This window comes from Sclerotinia sclerotiorum, genomic scaffold (genome assembly GCF_000146945.2).
Source record: "Sclerotinia sclerotiorum 1980 UF-70 scaffold_20 genomic scaffold, whole genome shotgun sequence".
Lineage (NCBI taxonomy): Eukaryota > Fungi > Ascomycota > Leotiomycetes > Helotiales > Sclerotiniaceae > Sclerotinia > Sclerotinia sclerotiorum.
In genome coordinates this window covers 345,567-371,402 of record NW_001820816.1, presented here as the reverse complement: position 1 = coordinate 371,402, position 25,836 = coordinate 345,567, and the positions used below count along the sequence as shown (strand labels likewise).

The following is a 25,836-nucleotide window of genomic DNA, read 5'->3' as shown; positions in this document are numbered from 1 at the left end:
GAATCTGTATATGAAGGATACGTTCGCGTATAAGAGGATTATTGATATCGGTAGGAAAAGAATGAGTAGAGGGATCGAGGAGATTTGGGACAGTGAGAGAGGAGGAAAGGAGTCGGTGTTTGGTTGTCGCGATGAGGGCGGGGAGGGGAGGGGGACGTTGGGAGGGGGGAGAAATGATTGGGTGGAGGAAGTGGAAGCTGGGGGTGGGGAGGTGTTGGATTTTCAGGGTGCTGAGGAGGAGCGGGGGGATGGGGATGGGGAGGGGAGGTGTGGTTGTCATGGTGTGGTTTGTATGGCTTGGATGGTTTGGTTGGAGTAGGGATTGTGAGATTAGATTAGTTGGATTAGAGATGAATTAGTGCGGAATTTTTGAGGATGGATGAAAGATTGTTGAATTAATTATGCGAGACATGTCGTGGGAGATTAGCAGCAGTGATGTCGCGGTGATTAAGTGAAATTTATTTGGATATTGTATTGATTTGACAGAGTGACGCAAAGGCAGCCTTGTTTGTATTTTTAAGTTGTTTACAATCAGCCTCGTAGCCTCAGCCTTTCTGAGCTCGGACCATCGGATGTAGGCTACCAAATCAATCAGCCAACCTCGTGACGTCTTTCCGAAGTAGAAGTACACTAAAGCTCACCAGGAGATGTAAGTCTTACCTTACTCCCGTTGATCTTTGTAAATTGATTGAATCTTCACTGCTGTACTCACAAAACCATACTTGCAATCATATAAAACAATAAATAGATAACTCATTTTTTATTGAAACATTTGAACGAGGAACCGACTCCACTAATTGTATCTGCCAACGTAATCAGAAGAAGCCTTTGCGCATGAATTAATGCGTCCTCTCCATCCATATGCATAGTCAGACTCCTTTCATTGCCCCTTCCCACTTCCATCATACTTTTCATCCATACTCTCCCTCCATCATCCATTCATTTATCCATACATTCAATCGCCCTCCCACCTACTTTCCCCCTTGTCCCAAACTATGATTAAGAACTAACCTTTTCCCTCATCATCCCCATCCATTGCTGGAAGCTCATTCCCTGATCCGCTCTATCCTCCACCAAAAGCGTCTGTGCCCATAACTTCAGACTTGGTTCACCATCTTCACGGACCACATACAAATGTGGTACCACGATACTACCAACACCTCTACTCCTATAATCTCTCGCTTTCTGGAAGACATTCCTGACTCTCTCACTAAAATCATTATCCAATTCCGGTAGAGTAGATTTTCCAACCTTGAGTTTCGTTCGATCAGAAACATCAAATACATCAGCGAGAAGTTGTGGGACAGCATCGCGGCCTACCCAGAGGAATTGTGTTTGGCCATCGTCGATGAGGTAGAGACCGAATGGTACGAGACGTTCCGAAGAGAGGTTCATAGGAGGCGGAAGGACAATTTGATTTGTTTCTGGGTCGGGAATACCGGCATTGTCTGGCATATCATGTAATGAGTAAAGACGTGGATAGATGTACTGCATCAAAAGTGGAAGAGGAAGTGTAGACAATTGGCAAAGAGCCGCAGATCTTAGATCCGATGGGATTTGAGCTGATTTTCGAAGTCCAACATTCTTGATAAGACCAAGGAATAGAACTGGTAATCCACGTAGGTTGGCGGGGAATTGAAGCCCGCCACCTCCCATATTTCCACCGGCAAGCTCTTTCTTGAAAGTTTGAAGAAGTTCAATCAATTTAGATTGAAGAGCTTCACGTGCAGGTTCAAGTCCACCACTCAATGCACGTTCAACAGCCTTGTGACTGAAGAAAGTAGTAATTGCGCATTGATCAGCAGATGCGTAAACATCTTGAAGGGTAGTTGTTGTAGGTAATGACAAAGTCATGACTCTAATACGACGCTCTCCATTACTTGTGGTATGCAAGACAGCAGTTTGCATGCACACAAAATTCTTCGTAAGAGATTCGTCAATTGCGACTTCAACAACATAACTTTGATCGCGGGGGAAAGCTGGGAAGGCACAGAGATCTGAACTTCGGTTGAAGAAGTTACCATAGAAAGTGCTCATTCGAAGACCGGTGGTAGCACGAACACGTAATACTGCCTCAAGACCAATCTCAGCAGATAGGTAATCACTAAACTCTGTAGCAAATTTGATGGCATCCTCACTTCTTCCAGCGTTCCATCCTGGGTAGAAATAGGTTTGTCCACCAGTGTACCTTGGAAGGTTGCTAAGAGAAGCAACATCCTGGTATTGCGATGAAAATAAGAACATATCAATAGAAACTTGGTTCTTTGAACATTCCACCGCAAAACTCTTGTAGAAGCTGTTGGCTGTTTGTAATAGACTACTCTCTTTCGAGGTACCTAATAACTTCTTATCTTCGCGCATCTCTAATTTGCCATATCCAACATTAGGTAAAGAAGCAGTGATTACAACAATCTTTCCACCAAGAGGTGAAATAAGCTTGTGACCAGCACGAAGAGCTGATCCCATACATGATCCGTTGTTTGTGTTGGATTGAAACATTTGAGGAAGAGTCATGAGGAATTTCTCAACATTCATCCTGCACTCAGACAATGGAACCAATAGCTCTTGAGGAACAGGAAGGAATGGTTCATCCAAATCACTGACAACAAGCATATTAGTTTCTCCATTTTCTTCTGTGTCTTTTGGGACTTGGAAGTAGTGCAAGCTTGAGTCCACAGCCATAAATCCAACCCGTGTTCTTCGATCCGCATTTGGTATCCTGTTAAGACTATCGAGAATAGTTCTAGCACTAGTAGCCAACAAGCCACAAGATACAGAAGCAAAGCTGACATCAAACAGGAAGAGATAGACAAGCGGTTGTGGAGGTCTGACCATGTATTCCTGTGGTGCGACAAATTCCACAACTGCATGATTAAGCTCCGGTCGTTGCCATCGATCAACACTTTGCTGTGCGGCTGCATCCCAGTCGAAAGCTTGTGGAACATCGTTTGTGAGATTACACATATTACATCTCCATCTGTGACCATGATCGAGGAATGAAACATATGGATTGATGTAAGAACGACATCTTCTACAACGTGAAATGACTTGATCTTGAACAACTGGTACTGGATCGTCGACATCGTGCAATGAAGTATATGGTTGTATAACTAATGCGAAAGGAAGTTTCGATTTCTTGAGGAGGGAATTGGTTGTAGGAACGGCATTCAAAGTCGATCTAACATATTTTGGTGGGCAATTTGCGTTTGGGGAAGGGGTAACACTTGACTATGTAAATATTAGTATAATCTATCGCAACTAGACTGTGAAAACTCACATTTGCAGGTAAAATGATCGGGGGAGGAGGTAAATCCAATTCTGCAACATTGAAAGGTTGATTGACGAGATCTGTAGCATAAAGCTGATTCAAAGCAACCTGAGCTGGAGCACCAGGACGAGCTTGAGCCGCAATAGGTTGTTGTGGTCCGCCCATGCCCATTTGTCCCATTCCCTGTGTAATGCCCGCTACACCAGGGGAAACAGGTGCACCTGGACCCGGGTATCCAGCATCAGGAGGTTGATAGCCCCCGACGCCGCTGCCATACTGCGGTTGAGCAAAACCCCCTTGAGGTGCCCCGACCATTCCACCCTGCGGAATTCCATATGCAGCTGCTGGATCTGGTTGAGCTTGATAACCGCCGTATGCAGCAGGTGCTTGTGCGGGTTGAAATTGAGCAGTGCCATGTGTTTGTCCTCCTAAAGCCGAATTTGCACCTTGTCCGAAATCATAAGCTTGTGTCGCATAGCCCCTCTTCTTCTTCTTTCCGCCATCTACTCCTGGATTTCCACCATGTGGTGGAGGAGATGTCGCCGATTGTTCAAAACCTGGTTGCGCCGGACTTTGTTGTGCATATGGATCTTGAGGAGGGTAAGCTTGGCCCGGATATCCATCTTGTGGTGCCGCCATATTTGCTATTGCTTAAATTCTCTACCGTCTTTCCGAGAGTCGTGGATGTAGTGCAAGGCGCAAAAGATTCGTAGCCGCGCTTGAAAGCTTGATTAAGTATTTTTGGGGAGATAACTCGAGTATGAAAACTGTCAAGTCAATTCCTTAGCTTAGGGATCTTGGAGAGATCTACGTAGTTTCAAGGAACACGTTGCTAAGAAAGTGTTTCCTAGGCAGATGAGATCTGAACCGATTGAGAAAACTAAGGGGTAATCTAGACGATGAAAGAGAAATGGAAAATTATAATCAAGCCACTCATGACATTGAATTGATTTTTGTATGGTATGTAATGAATTGGGTTGAAATTCCAAAGTTTGGTCTGGTCACTCGAAAATGAATCCTGGCCTTTCGGCTTTCATCATCCACATGCCCACCGCCGACCGCCCACCAAACTGCCCTCACCAAAACATTTTTGTCCCGCAGCAATCACGTGTTAGAGATGGGTACGGGCGTGGCATTGCTTGTATATTACAGTGCTCATCCAGGCTATGTTAAGCTATGACTCCCTAATTTTGGAAGGCCCAATGTGCTGCGCAAACGCAAATGGCCCTAACTCCGACTCCGTATACCAGGATAAACATCCTAGATTAATATTTATAACTCTCTTCCCTTGAAACTTATTTACTTGTTCAACATCCTCAAGATTTCTTCTAATTCTGATCTACTCCAGTAAAATTTTGGTGTGTGTGAGTGAAAGACAAAGGTTTGTCTGTTTTATACTCATAATAAATCCATTTTCTCCATTTCAAATTCAAACAACGAACAATGGCTTGGGGATCTCCATCAAAGCCCCCTCCACCCCGCTCTTCTCTAAGGTACGTAAAGTTGTGTATTTCTTTGTCTTCAACTTTGTTACATATTATCACTTCTCAACCAATCAGTCTATCTATCTTATCCTTATGTCTCCTCTCCCTCTCCCTCTCTCTCATCTCAAAAACAACTATGTAGTACCTCAAAAACCAAAAACTAATCATGTTCTCGGACAACAGCAAAGTCCTCCCTCTCCTAATCTTCCTCATTGTCCTGGGCGCATTTGCCTTTATTGGCTACCACATCTACCTCGTCACTCAACAAGTCTCTAAATCTGCTTCTGACAGAATGGCTTCCAAGAATGTTTCTTTCTCAAAAGATGGTGTCACAGTCGGAGTTAAAGAGATGAAAAATGAAAGTTACGTGGATAGAACTCAAGGACTCTTGGTTAAGGCTTGGAATTTAAGTACATGGCCGGCATATCAATCAAGGTTGGGCTGGAATAGTCCTAAGGATAATGGGAATGGGAACAGTCCAAAAGTTGAAGCTAGAAAACCGTGAGTTTCATCTTTTTCCTTTGACGCGCCGCGATGGATTGAATGGATTTTGGTGTGATTATGGCAAATCTCCTCTCATTCTCAATCTCACCCCCAATCCCAATCTTACCATTCAAGAAAATGCGCCAAGCACACTAACATCCGCTTTTCCGATTCAGATATTCGCGCTCCTCTTCCAGCAGATAAATTTAATTCAACTGCGCGCAAATTTCGCTGATGTCCCGATCTATTTCTTCACATTTGTATTACCATACTCGTTTTCAAATCTTCATTACAGATCTTCTCCTGAACTAAACCAGGGAGTATCATCTGAAGTTACAGCCAAAATCGCTTAGCTGCGCAGAAAATGGGATCTGGGGAATGGATTGATGGGCGTTCATCGATATTTTGTATTACGGTACCTTTGAGTTATGGTTTCCAGACTTAAAGGGATAACCACCTGAATTACGAATACAGGAAACGATACTTTTATCTGCGCAGGACATTGGATCTAGGGGAGTGGGATTACGCAGATGGATGAGGCGTTTATTGATCAAAGAATTTTCATTTTCATTTCATTCATATACCCACCTGTTGGTATATTTTATCATCTCCAATTACTTTCATCAGCCCATGATATTGGGTATAAAGCCTCATAAGTCTTCTGTGAGGACTAGGCTCCTTATTTTCTATTCTAGCTTATGAAGTTTCATGAATGAATTCTCATGTAGACTTACGGATATATGACAATGCTAAACTGATTATGCTACGAATTATACAAATATCTTATGTGCGACTCTTTGGAAAATATAAATACGAAAATATGATAGACCTTATAATATTTATAGGAGCTAGCTCCCGCTCAACCTCAACCTTGTTAATGTTACGAGGTTTGCCGTCTAGATCACGTGGAAGTGCTCTAGTGTTACGAACGGTATTCAGTTACGACTAAAACCCGTATCACATGACTAAACAAGTGGTCACGTGGTCACACTCGTCCCACCGATTTAAATCGAGGGGAACGGTGGGACATACGGCACGAAGGTCTATATAATCAAGATGGATTTCCTTTGTATGGAGCTTCTTGCTCTCCTGTATTCTTTGGGATCCCTAGGATCTACTGGATCTAGAGTTTAATGATCTAGATCCCCTAGATCCCCTAGATCCTCTAGATCCCTGATATTCATCACGTGATTCCAATCAGAACATATGTCTGTGCTTGCTGAAGGTGGGGAGACTCTACGAACCGATTACCATACAATTTTGTATGTGAATCGGTTTGCTTTTCCACGGGGTCTGAGCTCATATGGACAGGTTGACTGTTACTACGTAACAATATCCTATAATATAATACTCCCTCAATTATTTTTATATTGAAGGTTTTAAACAAAGGTCTTTCATCTTTCAGTCAATCGCCGGAAAGGGCTAGGCCCCCTTCCTTTATCATGTATAGGGTCCGGTGACATATTCTTTCCTCTTCATATCCAACTCCATACCCATCCAAGTTTATCACTCCATCCCATTCCATTTCAATGCCAATAACTCCTTTCTCAACAACTCCATTCCCCAGCCCAATAAGTACCTAATATTCCAATCCCAATTCCCTTCCCTTCCTTGAACCAATAAATAAACAAACTCTTTCTTATATATTCCTTCTTCTTTAACAATTAACTTAACCCCGCGCTCCACCCCCAACCCTACCCCGCGCTTTCCATCCCCTCTCATCCCATCTAATCTCATCCCATCTAATCTCATCCCATCCCATCTCCTCTCTCCTCTCCCCAAATAAAACCTCAAACAGTAGTTTCCCACCACCCTAATCCTTCTAACCAAGCGTATTTTTTCCCTTGCTCGTTACTAATTTTCCAACTTAGTTCTCCTGTTTTTTGTTGTATATTTCCACTTATATTTGCATTCCCATTTCCAACCCCTACAACTCCAGATCCACTTCCACCTCCACCTCCTCCGTTACTCCCTAATCCATATTTACCCTGCTGATATTGCAACATGACGGTACTACCCAACCCATTTCCATTTCCATTCCCATTTCCACTCATTGCACCAACACTACTGATCCCACTCACATTCCCAGCATTCCCACCAACAGCCAACACCGGCCTCCCAATATCCCCCTCCCTAGCCTTCTCCTTCTCCTTCTCCATCGCAGCTTTACGTTCCCGTTCCCACATTTCCTTCTTCATCGCTTCACGTTGTTGAAAGGTAAGCGAGGATATTGAAGAAGGTAATGTGGGCATAATAGCTGGTTTGCCAGGGGGACGAATAGAATTTGGACCTGTGAGAGATGCGTAGCCCATGTTATCGCGACGGACGATCATTGAGGGGAGTCGGAGTTGTAGCTTTTTTTAAATAGTGTTAGTGGTTTGTTGAGAAAACGTTACATGTAAAGCGGGTAGATGGATAGATGAGTAGGAAAGTAAGAAGGAGGATAAGACGAGAACATACACAACCAACCACCTTCGCCTGATTCAAACCAATAACCTCGGAAATAAATTTAAACCGTCCTTTAATCCACAAACGTTGCGAATCCGTCGTAAAATCACTACAGCTAACCGTCAACAACGGCCAAATCGTATACACACCCCCCAAAGCCTTAACACCCATAACATCCTCCCCACCACCCATGATATCGCCCGGTTTCAATCGTCCCTCACTATCCAAGTGCCATCCAAACATAAATGGAACAGAGGCGATAATATCACAAATCATTTCCTGACCCATCCTCGACATTTGCGCATATTCAGGTGTAGTACGATAGTCTACAGGATAGCAAATCCACGCTGCGCAGCGGATAACAATGCCGGCGATGAAAATCCTCGATACGCGTGAGAAATTCCATGAAGAGCAGGAAAAGACATCGGAATAGAGATCGACTCTTCCGGGACATACATCAGCTTTTGTGATATCACCTCCGGGGACATTGTCCACCCAAGCTACTGTTTGCTTCGTCTGCGTTTCTTCCCATTTCTCATACTCCAGCTCTAGTTCCAGAGCACGATGCATGATCTCACCGACTAATTCGTTAGTCTCTGGTGATCGTGAATGTGACATTAGTATCCTATTTATATCGCCACGAAGTTCAGCGACTTCAAGATTTAGTCTATTGACGAAAGCGGCCCCTTCATCTTTTTGAGCATCGGCACACCACCATTCGGTTCCTAACGTGGGAGTTTTAGATGAAGAAAGACAATTGACAAGCTATGCTCATATCAGTATTAACATCCCTAATGGAGAGGCAATGAGCTTACCATTTGTCCTCGGACACTTTGAAATAAAGCAACGCCAACTTTCGTCCTTAACTGTTTCTTGCCTCTCATCTTCACTATCTGTACAGCTCCATCGATATGTGAACCCCAAGCCGTGATACTCGTTTTCTCTTGTGTGACGGTTTCGAAGAATCCTAGTAAAAGAATCGATGCTAATGTCTGATCGGTCTTTTGTTGTACTGGATTTTGTAACGCCAAATTAACCACCTTCAAGGCCTTTGCATATTGGTCAATAGCCAAATACATCAATTTGCTTCCTCTTGCGCTTGGTCTATTCGCCAGAGAAGCCATCGCTACAGCTTGAAATGAAAGTGATAAAGCCGAGTCAGAAGGTTCCGTCTTGATTAATGGTAACACCCAGTCAAAAGAGCCTCGTATCTGTCCGCTTTGTGGTATTATAACGAAATTTGACATGAAATAACATGGTGCTTGTTGTTCGATGGAACTAGTGAAGCCCATCTGTAATCCCAATGCATCTGATGAGGTAGGATCATTGCCGCCAGATTCAAACTTGGCGGGGTCCATTCCAGTCGTTGAATACATTATTTCAGCATCGGCACCTGCGCTAGACACAATTGAGAATTTGCGATCCCCATCACTGCGATTCCCGGATCCAGTTTGGGTATTATTATTGTTACCCTTCTTATTCTTTAGTGATCGTCGTGCTCTTCTTTCTGTAGCTTTCGTCTCATTACGAAAGACGAGATCAAAGTCATCCTTATATCCTGGGCATTGTCGTCTTGATTTTTGGCACTGGAGGCAAGTCGGTTTGGTTTCATCACACTATTAGTATGATATTAGCATTTTAAAGGTTCTTTAAGAAATACAATGAAGATACCACACCTTTATCCTTCGAGTTCTGCACATCTGGCAGCCCCGTGAAGGCTTGCCACAGTATACCATCTTGATATAGCTTCACTTCCTTGTCTATACTTTGACAAGACGAACCCTTAATATAACAACAAGTTTGTTTCAATACTTCTTTTCCTTTATGCCCACAATCGATTGATCCAATTTCTTAATCAGGTTTCCAATAAGGAATTCGAGGAAAGGAATAAGTTACTGCGATTGTGTAGTAACTGTATATTGGACGAGGGTCTAAAGCCCATGCGATATTAACAAATGGCTGTGCTTAAATCTGAAACTAACATATGAAGTTACAGCTCGGTAAGAGCCCGTTGATACAAGCTAGAACAAGCTTTATTCTTCCGGTTGCCTCGGCCAGAATCAGGACTAGGAAGTTAATGAAGGATAAATCGCTAGAAATAAGTATGTGGAACAAGTATGTAAAACGGGATTTATAATAAATGACTTGATAGCAATAGGTAGAGGAAACTATTCAGGGTATATGGTTTAGATGAAAGAAGAGACGAGATGAAATGACATGAGTTAGTCAGGATACTGATAGTCATGAGTTTAACTGTTTGAAGCTGTTTGAAAGCACCGACAGCAAGTAGTACCTAGTATTGTTTGTAATGTAACTCCCGAGAGAAGTGACTTTAGTAAGGTAGTATTTTCGCAAAACTACTAGGTACGGAATAGATGGTTTCGAAGATCAAAGAAGATCAAATAAAGCTGGGGGAAGGGGGTGAAAAGGGAAGGAAGCAACAGGTTGAATCAATCGTGCAGCTGGTCGGACGATAGAAGGAATAGTTTGATGCAAAATGTATCCTTTTAGTCAAGGAAACCCCTGAAAGCTAGACCTCTGGGCGATCATTTCAAACCCCTCTTGGAACTATTTTGATGGGTTTTGATGGGTTTTGAGACCAGGGGGAGAGGGGAAGCACAGACCAAACAATTTACATTCAAACTGTCACTGGATGGAAGATGGACTTCAAAAATGGATCTAAAATATTTAAAAAGATGTCAAAAGGACCTCATTATCCTTGAATAGAATCTGGTGATCTGAGTCGAGAAGAGAAGTTCTAAATAGAATGGCCGTACGGGAAATAAGGAAATTGTAAGGAGAATTGTGTAAAACACGATATCCTATTTGAGATGTTGGCATAGGGGGGAGTGGGGCATTTGATAGAGTCGAAGCTAGAGTTCTAAAATGGAAAATTTATCAAAGCTAATGGTGTGGGATGTGTGGGATGTGTGGGATGTGTGTGTGAGACTGTGAGTACATGTATATGGTCAATCAAATTCATCATCAAGCAAAGATACCAACCAATTCCATCTTATCGTGCGACCGTTGGTGAAATTAGTTATAATCCAAGACATTCCCGTTAGCTTTCAAAATCTACGCTCGAGAACCTAATCTCGTTCATGAACCGATAGTTCTTAAACTAAATGACAAAATAAATAAGTGTCAACGACTGTTGTGGTTCTCATGCAGACTGCAGTGCTCGGTGCTGTGCTCGCTCGGACAATTGATGCAAGTGAAAATGCACAGTGTGATTATTATATGTGCCAATATGCCAGGTATGGGTCAAAACTATTGGAGGCCTTCTTACATACGCGCACATGGATATGTCCGCAAATGGGGTAGATCATAGATCAGGTAATATTGCCGCGAAAGATCTACCTTTTACTTCTTGGTAGATCTCGGAAAGGGTACGAATATGTCGTAAGTTTGTTGCATGGCTTGGATTGATTGAAAGTTAGATCATACAGCTATACGGAGTATATCTATTGACATGCACGCATTCAATTCATTCTCAAGTACCTAGTATCTACTCGTCTACTGATGTATATAAAAGTATCCTTAACAACACTTTATCAATTATCAAGTGAATAAAAACAGTAAAATCTCCCCCCATAAAATTAAAATCAATCTGAGTCAATTGACGTTTGATATTTAACGGTAATGGGAATAATTTATGGAGTTACTTAGCTCTTTACTTTTTCGCCCTGAAGCGTTTTTAGGTCGGTCCCGTTATGATGGAATCTACCGCAGGTCACTCATTCTAAGTATCGGTCGGCACTGAATCTGATCCCGTGCAGAAAGTTCCACCCGGTCTAATGAATCTGTCAAAATCAAATCCACTCCCTAATGAACCATGGTCAACTATGAATTATGCTCCAGTAAGATGGCTGGCTATTCTACCATAAAATATTCCCATTTATTTTCTTACTTCTCACCACACTATCAATCAAGATCTTACAACTCCAATACAAATACAATGTAACCTTTAATGCAAGACACCCTCCAGCCTTAATCCATCAGACCATCTCAGATTTCGATCCTACTCTGCAGATACCGAACCGTTATCCTACCCTATACTACACTTCCTATCATCCGGCTGTGAATTCCTCCATCCCCAAGATCTCTCACCAGCAAGGTTTCTTCCATCAATGCATCATCTTCCTTCAAATCACGTTTCCTAATAAGAAATAAGATCTTACATTCATCAATCGACCCGTTGCCTCCCAAAAAAAGCACAAAACTTATCCACTCCAATCACCCATGATAAGCGATTCAAGCGTAATAAATTCCAATCAGGGATAAATACTAGGTTAAGTATCCTAGAGTGAACGACTGGGGTATCAGTGACATCGCTTAATGTTTCTAGATTCGATGGAGATGATATGATTGGATGATATTTCGCGAATGGAAGTCCCCTGAGACCTTGATTACACTCCGAGCCTCCGGCACTTTTGTCACGGAGGACTTACCGGCAAAGTCGAGGTTGGTAAGATGATTTGGTAATGTGATAGAGTTCATGAGGGAGGATGAATTGGAATGTATTCGTGATTCTTGAGTTTGGAAATTTGTATCGATGCTTTTATATATGGGAATTTTTCTTGTTAATATGGTTCAATTGACTGATATGCTTGCTGTCAGTGACATGTAGGGCATGCTTCTCTTCTTTAGGGATTGTAGACGTTTCTCTAGGACTTTGACGTAAGATGCGTGTATGAGAGGAACAACATCAAGTTGCACGCTAACTCCTTCTTACCACCATCATCTCTCTTCGACACGCAGGTATATTCAACTGAATGTACTGCCTAGTAACCTCATCCAATCTACACCGACCAGTAACCTTAGAGTCTTAGAGTCAATATCTCCATCAATTCCTCAATAGATCAATCAATCAATCAAACATACCATAAGCAACCTCCTCCTCACCCCTTCCTCTCTCTCCTCACCCTCCCATCTCATCCTCCTCATCCAAACGCCAAGCCAATCCTCACCATACATCTACATACTCCGTATTCCCCCATCTCGAGAAAAACAAGGTATAATAAGAACCCAGTACCCGGTTACCTACTATAGCATATCTACATTACATATCTACCTACCTACATAGCATACATACTATTGATGCATCAGGGTAACATCAACCACACTTTTCATGATATCAGCTCAGCTCAGAATCAAACACGGCATGATAACTTTACTTGTTACTTACTGTTCTTTGTTGAGAGTCTTTTATTTACTTTTTTATGACTTTGCTACTTTTCATCATTATATCGTGGATATCATTATCTATTATTCATACCAGTATCAAAATTATACATCAGTCACCCTACACTCACCACCAGATCTTCTTCGCCCGATTTATTGTCAATTTCTTTCTCCTTTTAGTTTTACTTCTGCATGTACATTTATTTTTACTTCTAAATACATATACATACATATACAAGAGCTAAATCATCTGAAGACCGTCCCCCTATATGGAATACGCATAACGTTTCATCTGAACTTCATTGTATACCAGCCACCACCTTACCACATAACCAAATCGTCAGCTCCTCTATATGCTCCACCTCTTCCTTATCCATCTCTTCCTCATACATGTCTCCCTCATAACCTTCATCTCTTCCTAGCTCCTTCACCACTATACCTTCCCATCACCAGTACCAGCACAATCACCACCACCACGTACCACTAACACTATTAATATCCTTTCCTACCAGCTACCTATCTCAACAGCCTACCCATTCAACTCTCCCATTCCCAAACCCAAACCCATTCCAGCACAATTCAGCCTCCGACCAACCTCAATCCTGAGACTGACTCTGACCCTAATCGTACTCACAAAAAACCTCGTACAGATCCTAAGATTTAATCATTCATTCATTCATCATTCATCCATCCATCTGTCCATACAGAACATCCCTAAATCCAACCCAGGTTCCGCGCTCAAATCCATCCCATACCCTCTCAATCCAACCCCAGTTGTAAGTTATTCGAATTTCTCCCAAGTATCCATATACAAACACAAACACAAACACAAAGACACATACACACACACACACACACACACACACACACACACACACATACACATACATACACATTTCATCTCTTCAAATCACTTACTTGTTTACTTATTCCCCCAATCAATTACTGAGTTTTGGATTTTTGGTATACTTTTGGATTCTAATAATCCAAGATAAGATTACATATACTGACACTGACCCATCTATCACCTATATTACCTATTATAAGGTACCCAGTATAAAATCTACATAAGTACAAGTATTCATTATCTATCTGAATAGTATAAATAAAAAATAGCTAACAACACACCCATCAACCCAGTCAGGGCGCTGTAATAACCACTGTGAACACACTTTACTTTAGTTTACTTTCCTTCCCTTCCCTTCCTTTTACTACCTCTAACTAGGTACCTTCCAACTCACCACCAACCGAAACTCCTCCATCTATTTCTCCCCATCAATAACCATCCACACCCCTCATCTTCATCTTCTCCTCACACTCACTCACCCTATCCTCATTACCAACAACCCCCCTTACCCCCATCAATTATCAAAAAGCCCCGCCACACCCTCCAAATCATCAATCTCACTCTTAATCTTCTTATCAGCATCAACGGGACCCCTCATAAAAGCCTCTTGCATCTTACTCCTCTCCTTCCTCACTACACTCGCACTCTTTGAGATCCTTCCCTGTTCACTAATACTCACACCCTTTAGATCCTTCAACAAATCCAATACTAGCGCTCTCTGGGTTCTCTGTTGACTTCCTTGTCTTCCTAATGTTTCGATACATTTATCTACTGCTTTCCCTTGAATACCAGGTAAACTGAGGAGGATTTGTTTCGGGGTTGCTGTAACTGGTCCGTAAGAAACTAGAATCGATGCAATTACGTGAGCAAGATCTTTTTGTAAGTCTACGAAATATGGTTCATTTAGTGATGAGATAACAGCTTTAAGGACTTCGGTGCTGATAAATTCTCGAATGGAAGAAGCGAGGGGCGATTCGTTATCAGAATCAAAATCAGGGATGATTGATCGGAACACGCGGAGAACAACACTACAGCAACGGGTATCTCGCATGCGAACTGCGTGAGTAAGGAAGAGTAGAAGAGATTCTAGAATGGCCGATGATGTGAGGCAAAACGTTCTCATGCTTGGATATGCGTTCGCTTGAGTTTGAACAAAGGTCGAAGCCTCTTTGGCTGACCTTGGCGCAGGAGCGCTTCCAATATCTGGTAAAGTGTTAGCTATGGCCGTATAAGTAAAAGTACGTGATAGCTTACTTGGTCGTGCTGGATCTAAAAATCCAGCAATCATCATGACAGATGTATATGTCAATTGTCGCAATATGCTCTCTTCTTTCATCTCTTCAGTCAAAGTGTCTTCATCTGCAGGAACCACCTCTTTATGAGAAAGTCTTTCCCATTCGGAACTACATTTAGCATCCATTTGAGTGAAGCAAGAAGCCAATATAGGAGGTACGAAATGAGATCGAACTTCCACTGGACAATCATCCACCATAAGTCGCACAACATTCAACAACGCAATAAGTTGATGCGAAGACAGGCAATGCGCATCCGCAAATAGAGCATGTGCAAGAGGTCCAGGGAGCTCGCTGAATCCATAAAAGTCGACATCCAAACGACTCATGCAATAAAGTATTGAATAACAAGACTCTCTCACGGTACGTATTGAGCCTCGTATAGATGATGCAAGACCCTCCATAGTAGATTTGGTACCAGTGACCCTAGCGTAGAAGTCGTCTTTACTCCCAACAGATATTCCAGCTTGCCAGAAGCGGTCTGTCAAAATGCGACTAACAATAGGTGACATTTCCGGGGGAAGTTCGTTCCAATTCGCGGGGTTATGGAAAGCATGAGCATGACTTAAAGGGTTAGCAAGAGCATTTAATAAAGAGAAAATATCTACTACCTTAGGTACTTGAGAAGATTTGGTAGTATGATAGGTAATGCATTTCGCCATAAGTTGCAGGTGATTTTATACGCCGGGTCTTCTTTATCCAGTTTCTCTGTTGAGCAACCTAGGTATGATTTTGTAGTTCTCAAAGGTAACGCCTGGATATAGATCAGTAACAACTTCACATATCAAACATTCGACATACCTTTAATCTCTCCTCCATTTCTTTCTGTATTGATTGCGCCTCGGAGTCTAGCTGATATGTCGACCAATCCTGAATCTCGTGAACTCGCCTTGTGACAAGGAAGTCTCTTACGCGGTTCAATCCGAGTAAGTTACAGAACCCATTGAAACCTTCAATCGCCTTATTCATTTCTGGATCCTGCCAGCTTGTTTGTACAGGTGTCAAAAACCTTTTCAGTTTCTGGAGGCGAATTTCCGGATCAATCTTTGAGTTCCGATGGCTGCTAGAATCAGCATTGTATCTGAAAGATTACTGGAAGACAGAAACATACATGATTGTGAATAAGAAAGTTTGATAAGACGTCTGGCGTTTTTTATCAAGGTTTCTGGTAGAAATGATTTCATTGACCTTCGCTTCGAGCTGATCATAGACGTCCTGCGAGCTTAAATTAGTAGCACCCCTTGACAACTTCGAACTAACTTACCAATAATTGATCAGGCATTTTCCCGGCTAGTCGTTGTAACTCATAAGCGGACTCTGTCTGTAACTCTTTCACAGCTTCGTTATAAGCAGGGGCGTTTGGATATTCGATTGGTTGTATCATCAAGATATGCTCTAAGACTTTCAACATGAAGCCGACTTTCTTATCTAAAGCGGTCGTCGAAAGAGCGACCGCAAGCTGTATAATTCTCTTTTGAATTATTGGATCCTAGTGAAGAGGTCAGACTAAACCAAGAATAGCATGACCACAACATACCTCGAATCTAAGCTTTAAGAATCGTTCACACCAAGTTTCTAAATTACTCTCTATGCTTGTGCGCTCTTGCTCCTAGTAATAATCAGTTACATGTGTTAAATACATCCTGCTTCTGCTTACATCTCGTTGAGGATCGGCGCCATGTCCCGCGCGCCATTTCATAAATCCCTTTAGTGCTGCTTCTACTACAGTGAAATTTTTATCGACTCGTAGTATTGGAATTGAAGTTTTGGAATAGTTTTCCACTAAATCTAGTCAATCATTTGTGATGTAAAATCTACGGGGCTAATTACCAGTAAAAGCTGGACATCCATCATAAAGATGCTGCAAAGAGTTATCCACTTGACCTAATATATGGTATAAAGCCTCGGATTGCTTTTGTCTAACAACAAGCTCTATGACTTGAGAGCAATAACGACGATAATTCCCAAGGAATGCATGTCTCTCTGGCTGCGTATCGATGTCTTCTTTCAGAAATATGTACTCCGGATCTTCGCAGTCATCTGGCATGTTCTCATATCGAATGAGGCGTGAAGTACAAAGTTCTAAAAGAGGTGCGATCAAAGGGGTTATGAAAGAAGACGCTCCAATCATTGGTGAGCGAAGTAATTTTGTCCAGGTAAGTATAACGGGTATCGAAACGACAAGACTTTGACTTTGAGCAATGGCAAGGAAAAGGTTCAAAAGGTTGGGGAGATCGGAAGATTCGGGTATAGCTAAAATTCTTGACTCTACGAATAATCCAAGATTTGACATCATCTACATGAAGTCAGTTAGAACACGAGATTTTCAAAAATGTATCAAACCTCGGAAAACTTTTTGGCAAATAGATATTTTTCATCATCAATATCATTGGCGTCTACTATGGACCACTGGAATAGATTTCGTAGTAAACCAACCACTTCACTGGTATACATCGGACATACGAGTTCTATAAATTCTTCATCCGAAAAATGCACGCGAGTATAAAGTGCAAATAGAGCTTGAACAGATGCCTAGGAGGTATCAGTGCTGTAGGCTCGCCTCATGGGTACTTCTTGAAACTTACCAGTTGCACTGGCGTACTAGACGCAGCGAGACATTTGCACATATATTGAACGCATTGAGCAGTGGATATGGCTTTGGGTACGGTCCAGGGCACCACAGACCTGTAAACAGCTAATATCTTAACTGCACAACTCTGATACTGAGGACCCGAAATGTCCAGTTGAAGGCACTGGCCAAGCAATTCTCCAATTCTTACTAGCCAACCTTCATCTCCATGTCTCAAAACGGTACCTAGCTGTCGATTTGGGAATGCTTCCGATAGCACAACGGCTGGTGTAAAGATTTCAACACAAGCTCTGCTCAGAGCGCCCTCTCGTAAAACGGTGACAGCATCTTCACCATTAAAGACCTCATCGGAGAGGGTCTCGAGAACAAACAGAACAAACTCTTTGTGAACCACAGTGCCCGGAAGCTCCCATAATCTCACAAGAAGTTTATCCATATCAGTCCATTCTGATCCCCAGCTTCTTTTTGCAATTTCTACCCAAAGTTGCGCTGTCTTATTTCGCAGATATAAGGGGTCCTCTTGGACTAGATTCTCGGAGAGTTGAATAACCCATTGCCGCAACGCACTTGCTTGCCCTTCCGAATATGCTGCCCATTTATGTTTTATCGCGTGCTCTAGGAGAGAAAGTGCATAGTGGCGTACGACTGGCTGTTGAGATTTATCGGATGCTAAGGTAAAACCATGATAAGGAGCTTCGTCTTCGGCTTTGATATTCTCTAGAAAGCTTGACGCTTGTTGACGAGACTGATTGGAGGAATACGGATTATGGACAAGTTCTAGGGCTTCATGGATTTGTGATAATAATGCCGTGTTTCCATTTGTTTGTGCAGCTGATACCTCGTTGGTAGTTGTGCTATGCCCATTAGTAGAGTCGTTCATGGTGACCTGTTAATGTATGATGGGAAGATCAAGATTTCTTGCAGATTCTTAAGCTTTATCGACCAAAGACACCGTCTTTCTAAGAAGAAGTTTCGAATTATATGACCTGATCTAACTTTATGTACGGGTTAGATGTTCAGAGAGCTTTATCGAAACGGCTCAAAAACGCTTGAATGAAGTATATGAAATTACAAAAGAAGTAAGAGTTTTGTGTCAGCGTAATTAAAGAAGGTACAGGATGTTGGTATTGAATGGAATCCTCGTGTGCTGAGTCCACTCTGGAATATTGTACAAGTAAAAGAAGAGGACTTGATGCTGGAGATCTAAGATAAATTCAAGCAAACACTGTACAGTGAATCCAAATGTAGCTGTAGCCTTCTTCCTTAGTTTCCAGCAGCACTACAGCCTTGCGGACCCACCCAAATCATCTGCACTTACATAATCAATATAATTCGGTTAAATTGCTAATGCATCAATTAGCAAATCTCCGATCCGGGGTGAATTGTTAACGTCAATTCCACTATCCAGGTCAGTGGTACCAGAAGACTAAAGGCATTGCCTTGATGAAATGTGGTGGAATGCTCAAATAAAGCTTGGGAGTATACAAGAGACACATTGGAAGTCCTTTGTATCTGTAAATATTCTTGTTCTATCATTGGCGATCATACTGTCAACTCAAGCTATCTTGTATGTAAGCTTATATGTCTAGATTCCTCATTACCTCAACTCCTTCTATACAAGTTATATATCTGGCGTACTAGTTTGCTAGATTTTTGGCAGAATCCTGCCGGCAATTTTAGTGTCTCTAAAGCTTAATTCTAGATCCACTTTACTTCCTTTAGATAGGTACTTTAACTCCCTCTCTTCGCTTGTTCTTCTTCTTCGGTAGTGCCTTTCTGCCAATTTCCCTTTTCGCCGTTCTAGTCATTTGTCATACATATCTTACATTTCTACTGATATCATGTTCTTCATTGAGAGTCCAATCGTACTCAGCTGTCTCTCGATTCAGTCTGATTCATCTGTTTGCCGCAGGTCCTCTAACCGCCACGTGCAGCAAGTACATGTTACTTGCTTCCATTACTAGTAAATTCATATACTATGGCCAGTATTAAATCAGTATAATATAATTCATTCTTTGGCGTGCGGGAATATCTTCTTTTGTCAATTAGTCTCAGTCTGTTTGTCTGATTGTTTAGAAGGAAACATCGGGGTCATCAAACACTAGTTTGTATAGTACACAAATCATGCAGCAAACATACATGTTTTTCTCAAGGCTCAAATGGTGGTAAATTCTGTTGGTTCCTACGTCAATTAAAACATTCTTCCGCTCAATTTATATTTATTCCGATTCACAATTGGCTGTTGGCAAATCAAAAATTATTCTCAAAAGATGAAACCATATTTCACAAGTCACTTTCGACTATCTAATCCTACCCAGCACCTCTAAACAAGTCAAACTCATCATGACTTCCAGTCACACCAAACATCACTTTCAATAGCTATTATCTAAGGTTGGTTCCTATAAAAATCACAGTAACCTTAGATACATAACCTCAACACTTCATAACACCTCATTCCCTCATCCCCCCATTCCCCAAAACTTCCCCAATCAACCCTCCCCACCAAAACAAAGAAGAAAAGATTAGAAACAGAGAGAATCGAACTCTCATCTCCCACGAACCCGGTGAGTTGAAACGACCCCTTAGCCTCCAGCCCGTCGGCATCTAACGTCGAATCAACCTCACACCAAGAGGCGAATATTCTACCATTAAACTATATTTCCCATTTATTCGGTATTATTGTTGAAGAAGGTGGGTTAATTTGTGTAGCAATATATTGAGATGAGGGTTGGAAGGTGAAAGGAATGAGATAGGTATTAAGTCATGGATGCCTATATTTTACTTTATTTTTATTTCAGATCGGAAATAGAATATAAATCACAGCATAGTAATCTTACATTAATCATGAAGTAGGTAGTTTGAGCGAAGACAGAACTCGTTTCCGAAGATGAAAATGCATGTAACATCACCTATATATCTCGTCTTCTAAAACCATAGCCTGGTAGCCCTCATATGAACAAACATGTAGCTTTTGCTACTACCTCATTCCCTCCAACTTCCTCACTTCAAAGTTTCCAAAAATTATACATGATATCAAATCCATCAAATCTTCCATCCCATAATAGATACCCCAAATTTTTCAGAAATTAATTTAAGAGAAAGTAGATATGATATAAACTGATCATGTTACCAAAGATAAGTATAATAGTAATATCCCTTCTTATTTCTTTGCCTTTATCCTATGCCGTGAAAGTAGACATGAGAAGAGGAAAAAGAAGAGGATATTACATTTTAATTTCAGACTCACACACACACATAAAATGTCCTCAACCTGCTTCATACCTATCTACCCATCTCCCCCCCAATATCATCTCCCCACACTCCAACATCTTCCATCTTCCATCCCCTCTAAAAAGTGAAGAAATCTAATACAGAAAGATATATAGCTATAGCTATAACTATAGATGTATAAATATAAAGATAAAAAGAAGGAAAATAATGTAAACAAACAAGCGAGTGGGTTCTTTTTTGTTTTATTCTTAACTTTCACTTTATTTTGTATTATTTTATTTTGCTGTGATATGATGGGTTGAGATGAGATGTGATGCGCTGTGAATGGATGGGGTTGGAATAAATAGGATGATGATTTGAATGTGGGGGTTTGAGGATATCCTGCTTTGTGGATATATGGTGTGGTGTGATTTGGTGTGTAAAATGAGAATGAGAATAAGAATAAGAATAAGAATAAAAAGGAGGATGAGGATGTATGTATGAAATTGAATCATTGAATACCCAGTGGTAAATATACAGATATGAAGGAAAAGATATGCTTTTGTGACATGCATTCTACTTACTCGTATGAGGAAAGTAGAGTAAAATAGGAATAGAACCGCATTATCTCCTCAGTTGATCATTGGAAAATTATCGTATAACCTGGTATTTTACATCACTATCCTAAGCTCAAAGAATCAATCCATATAACGCATATCCTATGGGCATCATTTAAGCATTATTTCTCCATCGCATCTCGAAACTTCTACTCCCTAACCACATCTCCATTCTTCTCCATTTCACCTACCAGAAATCTCCACTCATCACTACTTACTTTACTCACACTCAATCGTGCAAGTTTCAACATTTGCATGTTATTCAGAGCATTTCCCTTTTCTTCAAACCAGGCTTTGATTTCCTTGAGCGTGATAGGAGTTTTGAGTTTCTGGCGGAATTCAACGTGTACTACACTCCACTTGGGATCATCCGGTGATGATTTAGAATCATAATATGGGGCGGTGGGGTCATGTGCTGAGACTAAAGTTCTAGTTAGTATGGATAATGGAAGAATAGAATCGTGGAGATATTTACGATCGGGAGAATGTTCTTGAACAATTTCCATGATTCCAACGATTGCAGGGATTTTGCAGGATGAATGGTAAAAGAAAGCTAGATCTCCTTTCTTCATGGCACGAAGATTGTTGCGTGCTAAAGTGTGTGTAAGTGATTTAATTGTAAAACTGCATTGTAAGGTGACATACCTGGATATGCTCGTATTCCTTTGAAAATGTTAGTGTTGATGTTGACATATTAATACATATGTAAGGAATAACATACCATCCCAAGGCTCTGGTTCAGTCTTCGCTGCCAAATCATCAATGGAGAATTTAATATCATGACCTTTTTCAATACGTGATTCTGGTTCAGCTTTCATGAGCCAATATTGACGTGTTGAGGACTCTGCTGATGAGACGGCCGTTGATGTAGGTTCGGTGCCATTTAGTAGAGATGATTGGGTAGATTTGATAGAATTCTAAGAATGATCCGCTGATTAAATTCCAAAAATGCTAAGATAGAAATCGAATTGACAAAAATGTGAAGAGCATGAATGAGATGAAATGAAATGAATATGTAAACCCATTTGTGAAGAGCACTTGCCCGTCCAAGAGAACTCCTTGTGGATAAAAATATGAGACAAAATCAATGTAAGACTTAATTACAGTGGGTAGATAGATCGATCCACCGTGGATAGATAGACGGTAGGACCCTTCATATGAGAAGAATTGAGAATAACGGGAAGTATGGACCTACAGTATTTGATTTTGGCGCAGTAACTTCTCCGTTGACCTCAGCAACTCTTGTGGGGTTCCCATTTGCCACCTTCTTCTTGTTCTCCTTATTCCGGCTTGAAGCTTGAGAAGTTGATGAAGTTGTAGTCTCTTCCTTCAAGCTCTCATTATTGTTATTGTTGTTGTTTGTTTTCTGTCGACTGGATCTTCGAGGTTCTACACGTACAGGAATTTCATCTCCAATTTCTTTGGCTTTTCTTTTGACCATCTTGTTGTTATGGTGTCTTTTATTTATGTACGAAGTATGGATTGTCTATTGCTGCTCAGTACCAGGTAGTCAAGGTAAACAATGGAGCACCAGAGCTGCGTTAGAATCCCGAATGTTTATGCAATGAAAAAGAGATGCGTGAGTCCCTGCTTGAGCACTAGTAGTCTAGTACAAACGTACAGTTCTCCGTAGATAAGCTAACAAATGATTCGATGCATTTACCAGGTATCTCCAAAGCTTTAACATAATCCGTAGATTATGATGGACCCACGCAGGGATTAAACCTTCTCGGCGTTTTCCCAAACTTCATTAAGCGAAAGAAATGACGACCAAGAAGCCTCGTGCCTGCCGAAACTAAAATTCAAAAGCCACCAGAACTAACCATATTAATCTGTTGTGCCCCAGTTACACCATCTGCACTCCTCCCTTTTCATACCACCTACCAAAGAGCCCTGCAACATCGAGATAGGTATATAGACAATATTACTCATTTGGATCATGGGACGAGTCTTTTAAGCAAGTATGAGGATGGATGCATTGAAGTCGGCCAACTCCAAAATAGGAGGAGATAGCTTTTCTTTTTATCCCTATAACTATCAGCCATTATTCCTCGCTCCTCATTCTTCATTTGTCATTTAACGTGTGTCAATCCATCCATACTACTGTTCTGGGCTTTCTAAAATCTACCTATTGGACCCGGTCTTATGCATACTTGATAGACCATTAAGGTGCTCCTCCCATAAAAGTTCCTTGCAACATGAACGCCATTCCGTCAAAATCATACATTCAACTGATCCTTCCACAAACTCTCGTGCTCCCACGGAGCCACCTCCAACAAGATATTCTGGTCTCCACAATCACCAAACGACAGATTCGGATAGCCGGCCCCAAGGAATCTTATGAGTAAGAGGGAAGAAGACGCGAGAAGTCGTAATCTTACGGCACATTGCTTGCAGGATGAATCGTCTCAAATGCAGGAATCATGATACGTGGTAATGATCACAAAATCACACACCATAACTTTCTTCATTGACCTACCTACGCTCAGCATTTCATAGCTATCATTAATTTCGATAAAATCAGTATGGGTTTAACCATTAATAGAGAATCAAGGATCTCCGGCTGCCAATGATGGAGGAAGTAGGTAATAGTAGCGGAGTTATCTAGATAGTAATAAAAAAGAAGCCCAGATGCATTCATTGATCAACAACCTTGGTATAGATTTTCCGGTCTATCTTTTAAATCCTTTCACTTAGTGGATGTCAATCGAAGCCATCCACATACCACAAACGTACCGGTATCATAAAGAAACATGCAGGAATTGTCAAACGAATTCCCCGGGAAATATGTTACGAGTTCCCAGGGTGATATTGGTACGAGTACCTCACGGAGAAAGACTCAATGTCATAAACTTGGTATAACCATCCATCGTCCCACCGATATCCCATCGATATCTCGTCTCAATCATCCCATTCATCTCATCCCCAACTTCAGAGGTATGTTCTGTAACGGTAGCGGGATTATTGGTCTGTGTGCGGTATCTCGATGATGTGAGGAGAAATTGAAATGGGTCTAGAGAACTAAAAACAGGAACGAAATACCATACCAGCATACCAGCATAGGTACCTTTCATAGACAGACAGCATTTGTAACCTATCAATCTGATCTTTTCTGTAAGGCAATGATTTATACGCCAAAAGCTTATATCCTGGCGGGAAACGTGATTTCCAATTTGGCCCTGCACCTTTGAACAATTAAATAAAACTCCATTCCCCCTCTTTTTTTTCCTCTGTTCCTGTTTTTTTCTTCTCTCATCCTATCTTTCTTCCTGAGTATCATATTCGCCTCTTTTCACTTTCTCTTTGATTCTTCATTTCCTTTCTGCTTTCGAGTCATTTTGAATTCATTCAAATTCTCCGTTCCTCTTGTATCCTCTTTCCTACCTGCCACTATCACAAACCTAGTCAAGAAAGACAGGGCGGCCTTCCTTTTTTCCTAATGCTACAAATTGGAAATGATGGATTCACCACGTCAAATGATGGTAGAAACTTCTTCATATCTTGAAAACCATTCCTCATTTCATCGTCTTTCTATTTACCCAATTTTTGGAGCGACAAGTCTTTTCCTTTATGTCCCCGATTTCTCATGGTACAAAAAACACTTATGTCCACGGGTTAAAGCGACCACAAATTTCACACCGCATCAGGAACAGGCACGACCGGGAACCAATCATGCTGATCCAACACACTACTATCTCTCTCATTTACTATACCTCACTCACTCAATCTACTAACCAAAGGATTTTAGGGTACTTGAAGCTGTTAACACTAGAATAGCGAGTAAGGAACATTTTATTCTTCTTCTATACCGATTCAATTCGAATGCAAGGAGAATGAAATGATCTTTCCGCATGGAAGAGGACAGATTGAGTTGGGCCAATGATGTGATGCGATTGGCTTATCAATCGAAGTTAGCCTTTTTTCGACCAAGGAAAGGAAAACCAATTCCCCAGCACAACAGCATCGCTCAGCTCCTAAGCAAGAAAATAAAAATTAAAGAGGTGAAGGCCGCGACATTCATCCGACAATCTCCTTACTCAATAGGACACCCCCCGGAAAGTTCTCATTAGTTCAGATCCTCTTTGGTATCATCTCAAGCTGCCTATCTATTATTTCACGAAATTTGGTTGCTTATTCGGTCCACCAGCCGATTCAACCAACGTGTTACAGCAAGCATTCTCACATTGATTTTACGATACAGCATAGCATTATTTCGCCAACCATCGGCCCCAAACCCCCCATTCTCTGTCCGTACCGTTCCTAATTCGACCTTATTTTTGGAGCCGTGTATTCAAAAGGGTATGTTCCGATCTTTTCAATTCTCTTTTCATTCCCCATGCGTCTTATCCGTACAAATTCCGGGAAGTTGTACGGACTGGGCTGCTATTCACACGCACCACGCCCAGCTTACCG

The 25,836-nt window shown here is 41.4% G+C and overlaps 7 protein-coding genes and 1 non-coding gene across 8 annotated transcripts in view; 2 read left to right on the top strand and 6 right to left on the bottom strand.

Annotated features, from left to right (window-relative positions):
* Positions 1–999: 999 nt before the first annotated feature.
* Positions 1,000–3,907, bottom strand: SS1G_11864 (hypothetical protein; the record flags this gene model as incomplete). Its single annotated transcript, XM_001586785.1, has 2 exons — positions 1,000–3,228; positions 3,278–3,907. 2 exons carry the CDS (start codon positions 3,905–3,907, stop codon positions 1,000–1,002), a joined length of 2,859 nt encoding a protein of 952 aa, XP_001586835.1.
* An 804-nt stretch (positions 3,908–4,711) lies between these two features.
* SS1G_11863 (hypothetical protein) lies at positions 4,712–5,439 on the top strand (the record flags this gene model as incomplete). The annotated part of the gene is made up of 3 exons (XM_001586784.1): positions 4,712–4,761; positions 4,936–5,253; positions 5,412–5,439. 3 exons carry the CDS (start codon positions 4,712–4,714, stop codon positions 5,437–5,439), a joined length of 396 nt encoding a protein of 131 aa, XP_001586834.1.
* Positions 5,440–7,025: 1,586 nt separating this feature from the next.
* Positions 7,026–9,419, bottom strand: SS1G_11862 (hypothetical protein; the record flags this gene model as incomplete). The annotated part of the gene is made up of 4 exons (XM_001586783.1): positions 7,026–7,589; positions 7,696–8,448; positions 8,499–9,299; positions 9,417–9,419. The coding sequence occupies 4 exons, from the start codon at positions 9,417–9,419 to the stop codon at positions 7,026–7,028; spliced, it is 2,121 nt and encodes a 706-aa protein (XP_001586833.1).
* Positions 9,420–11,736: 2,317 nt separating this feature from the next.
* On the bottom strand, positions 11,737–12,183 carry SS1G_11861 (predicted protein; the record flags this gene model as incomplete). The annotated part of the gene is made up of 2 exons (XM_001586782.1): positions 11,737–11,885; positions 12,135–12,183. The coding sequence occupies 2 exons, from the start codon at positions 12,181–12,183 to the stop codon at positions 11,737–11,739; spliced, it is 198 nt and encodes a 65-aa protein (XP_001586832.1).
* Positions 12,184–14,228: 2,045 nt separating this feature from the next.
* Positions 14,229–19,404, bottom strand: SS1G_11860 (hypothetical protein; the record flags this gene model as incomplete). Its single annotated transcript, XM_001586781.1, has 13 exons — positions 14,229–14,917; positions 14,969–15,570; positions 15,690–15,760; positions 15,808–16,066; positions 16,118–16,221; positions 16,271–16,495; positions 16,544–16,615; positions 16,664–16,788; positions 16,837–17,302; positions 17,470–17,538; positions 17,787–18,450; positions 18,915–18,940; positions 19,327–19,404. The coding sequence occupies 13 exons, from the start codon at positions 19,402–19,404 to the stop codon at positions 14,229–14,231; spliced, it is 3,450 nt and encodes a 1,149-aa protein (XP_001586831.1).
* A 715-nt stretch (positions 19,405–20,119) lies between these two features.
* SS1G_14702 lies at positions 20,120–20,259 on the bottom strand. The gene has a single exon. It is a non-coding gene; the product is annotated as a tRNA-Lys (tRNA).
* A 1,313-nt stretch (positions 20,260–21,572) lies between these two features.
* On the bottom strand, positions 21,573–22,864 carry SS1G_11859 (hypothetical protein; the record flags this gene model as incomplete). The annotated part of the gene is made up of 3 exons (XM_001586780.1): positions 21,573–21,844; positions 22,145–22,340; positions 22,619–22,864. The coding sequence occupies 3 exons, from the start codon at positions 22,862–22,864 to the stop codon at positions 21,573–21,575; spliced, it is 714 nt and encodes a 237-aa protein (XP_001586830.1).
* Positions 22,865–24,881: 2,017 nt separating this feature from the next.
* SS1G_11858 (hypothetical protein) overlaps positions 24,882–25,836 on the top strand; it is a gene marked incomplete at both ends in the record, with an annotated part of 5,017 nt that continues 4,062 nt past the window's right edge. The window contains 3 exons of the mRNA XM_001586779.1: positions 24,882–25,012; positions 25,172–25,203; positions 25,630–25,722. Of these exons, the coding sequence (XP_001586829.1) occupies positions 24,882–25,012; positions 25,172–25,203; positions 25,630–25,722 (256 nt within the window). The remainder of the gene's footprint in view (positions 25,013–25,171; positions 25,204–25,629; positions 25,723–25,836) is intronic.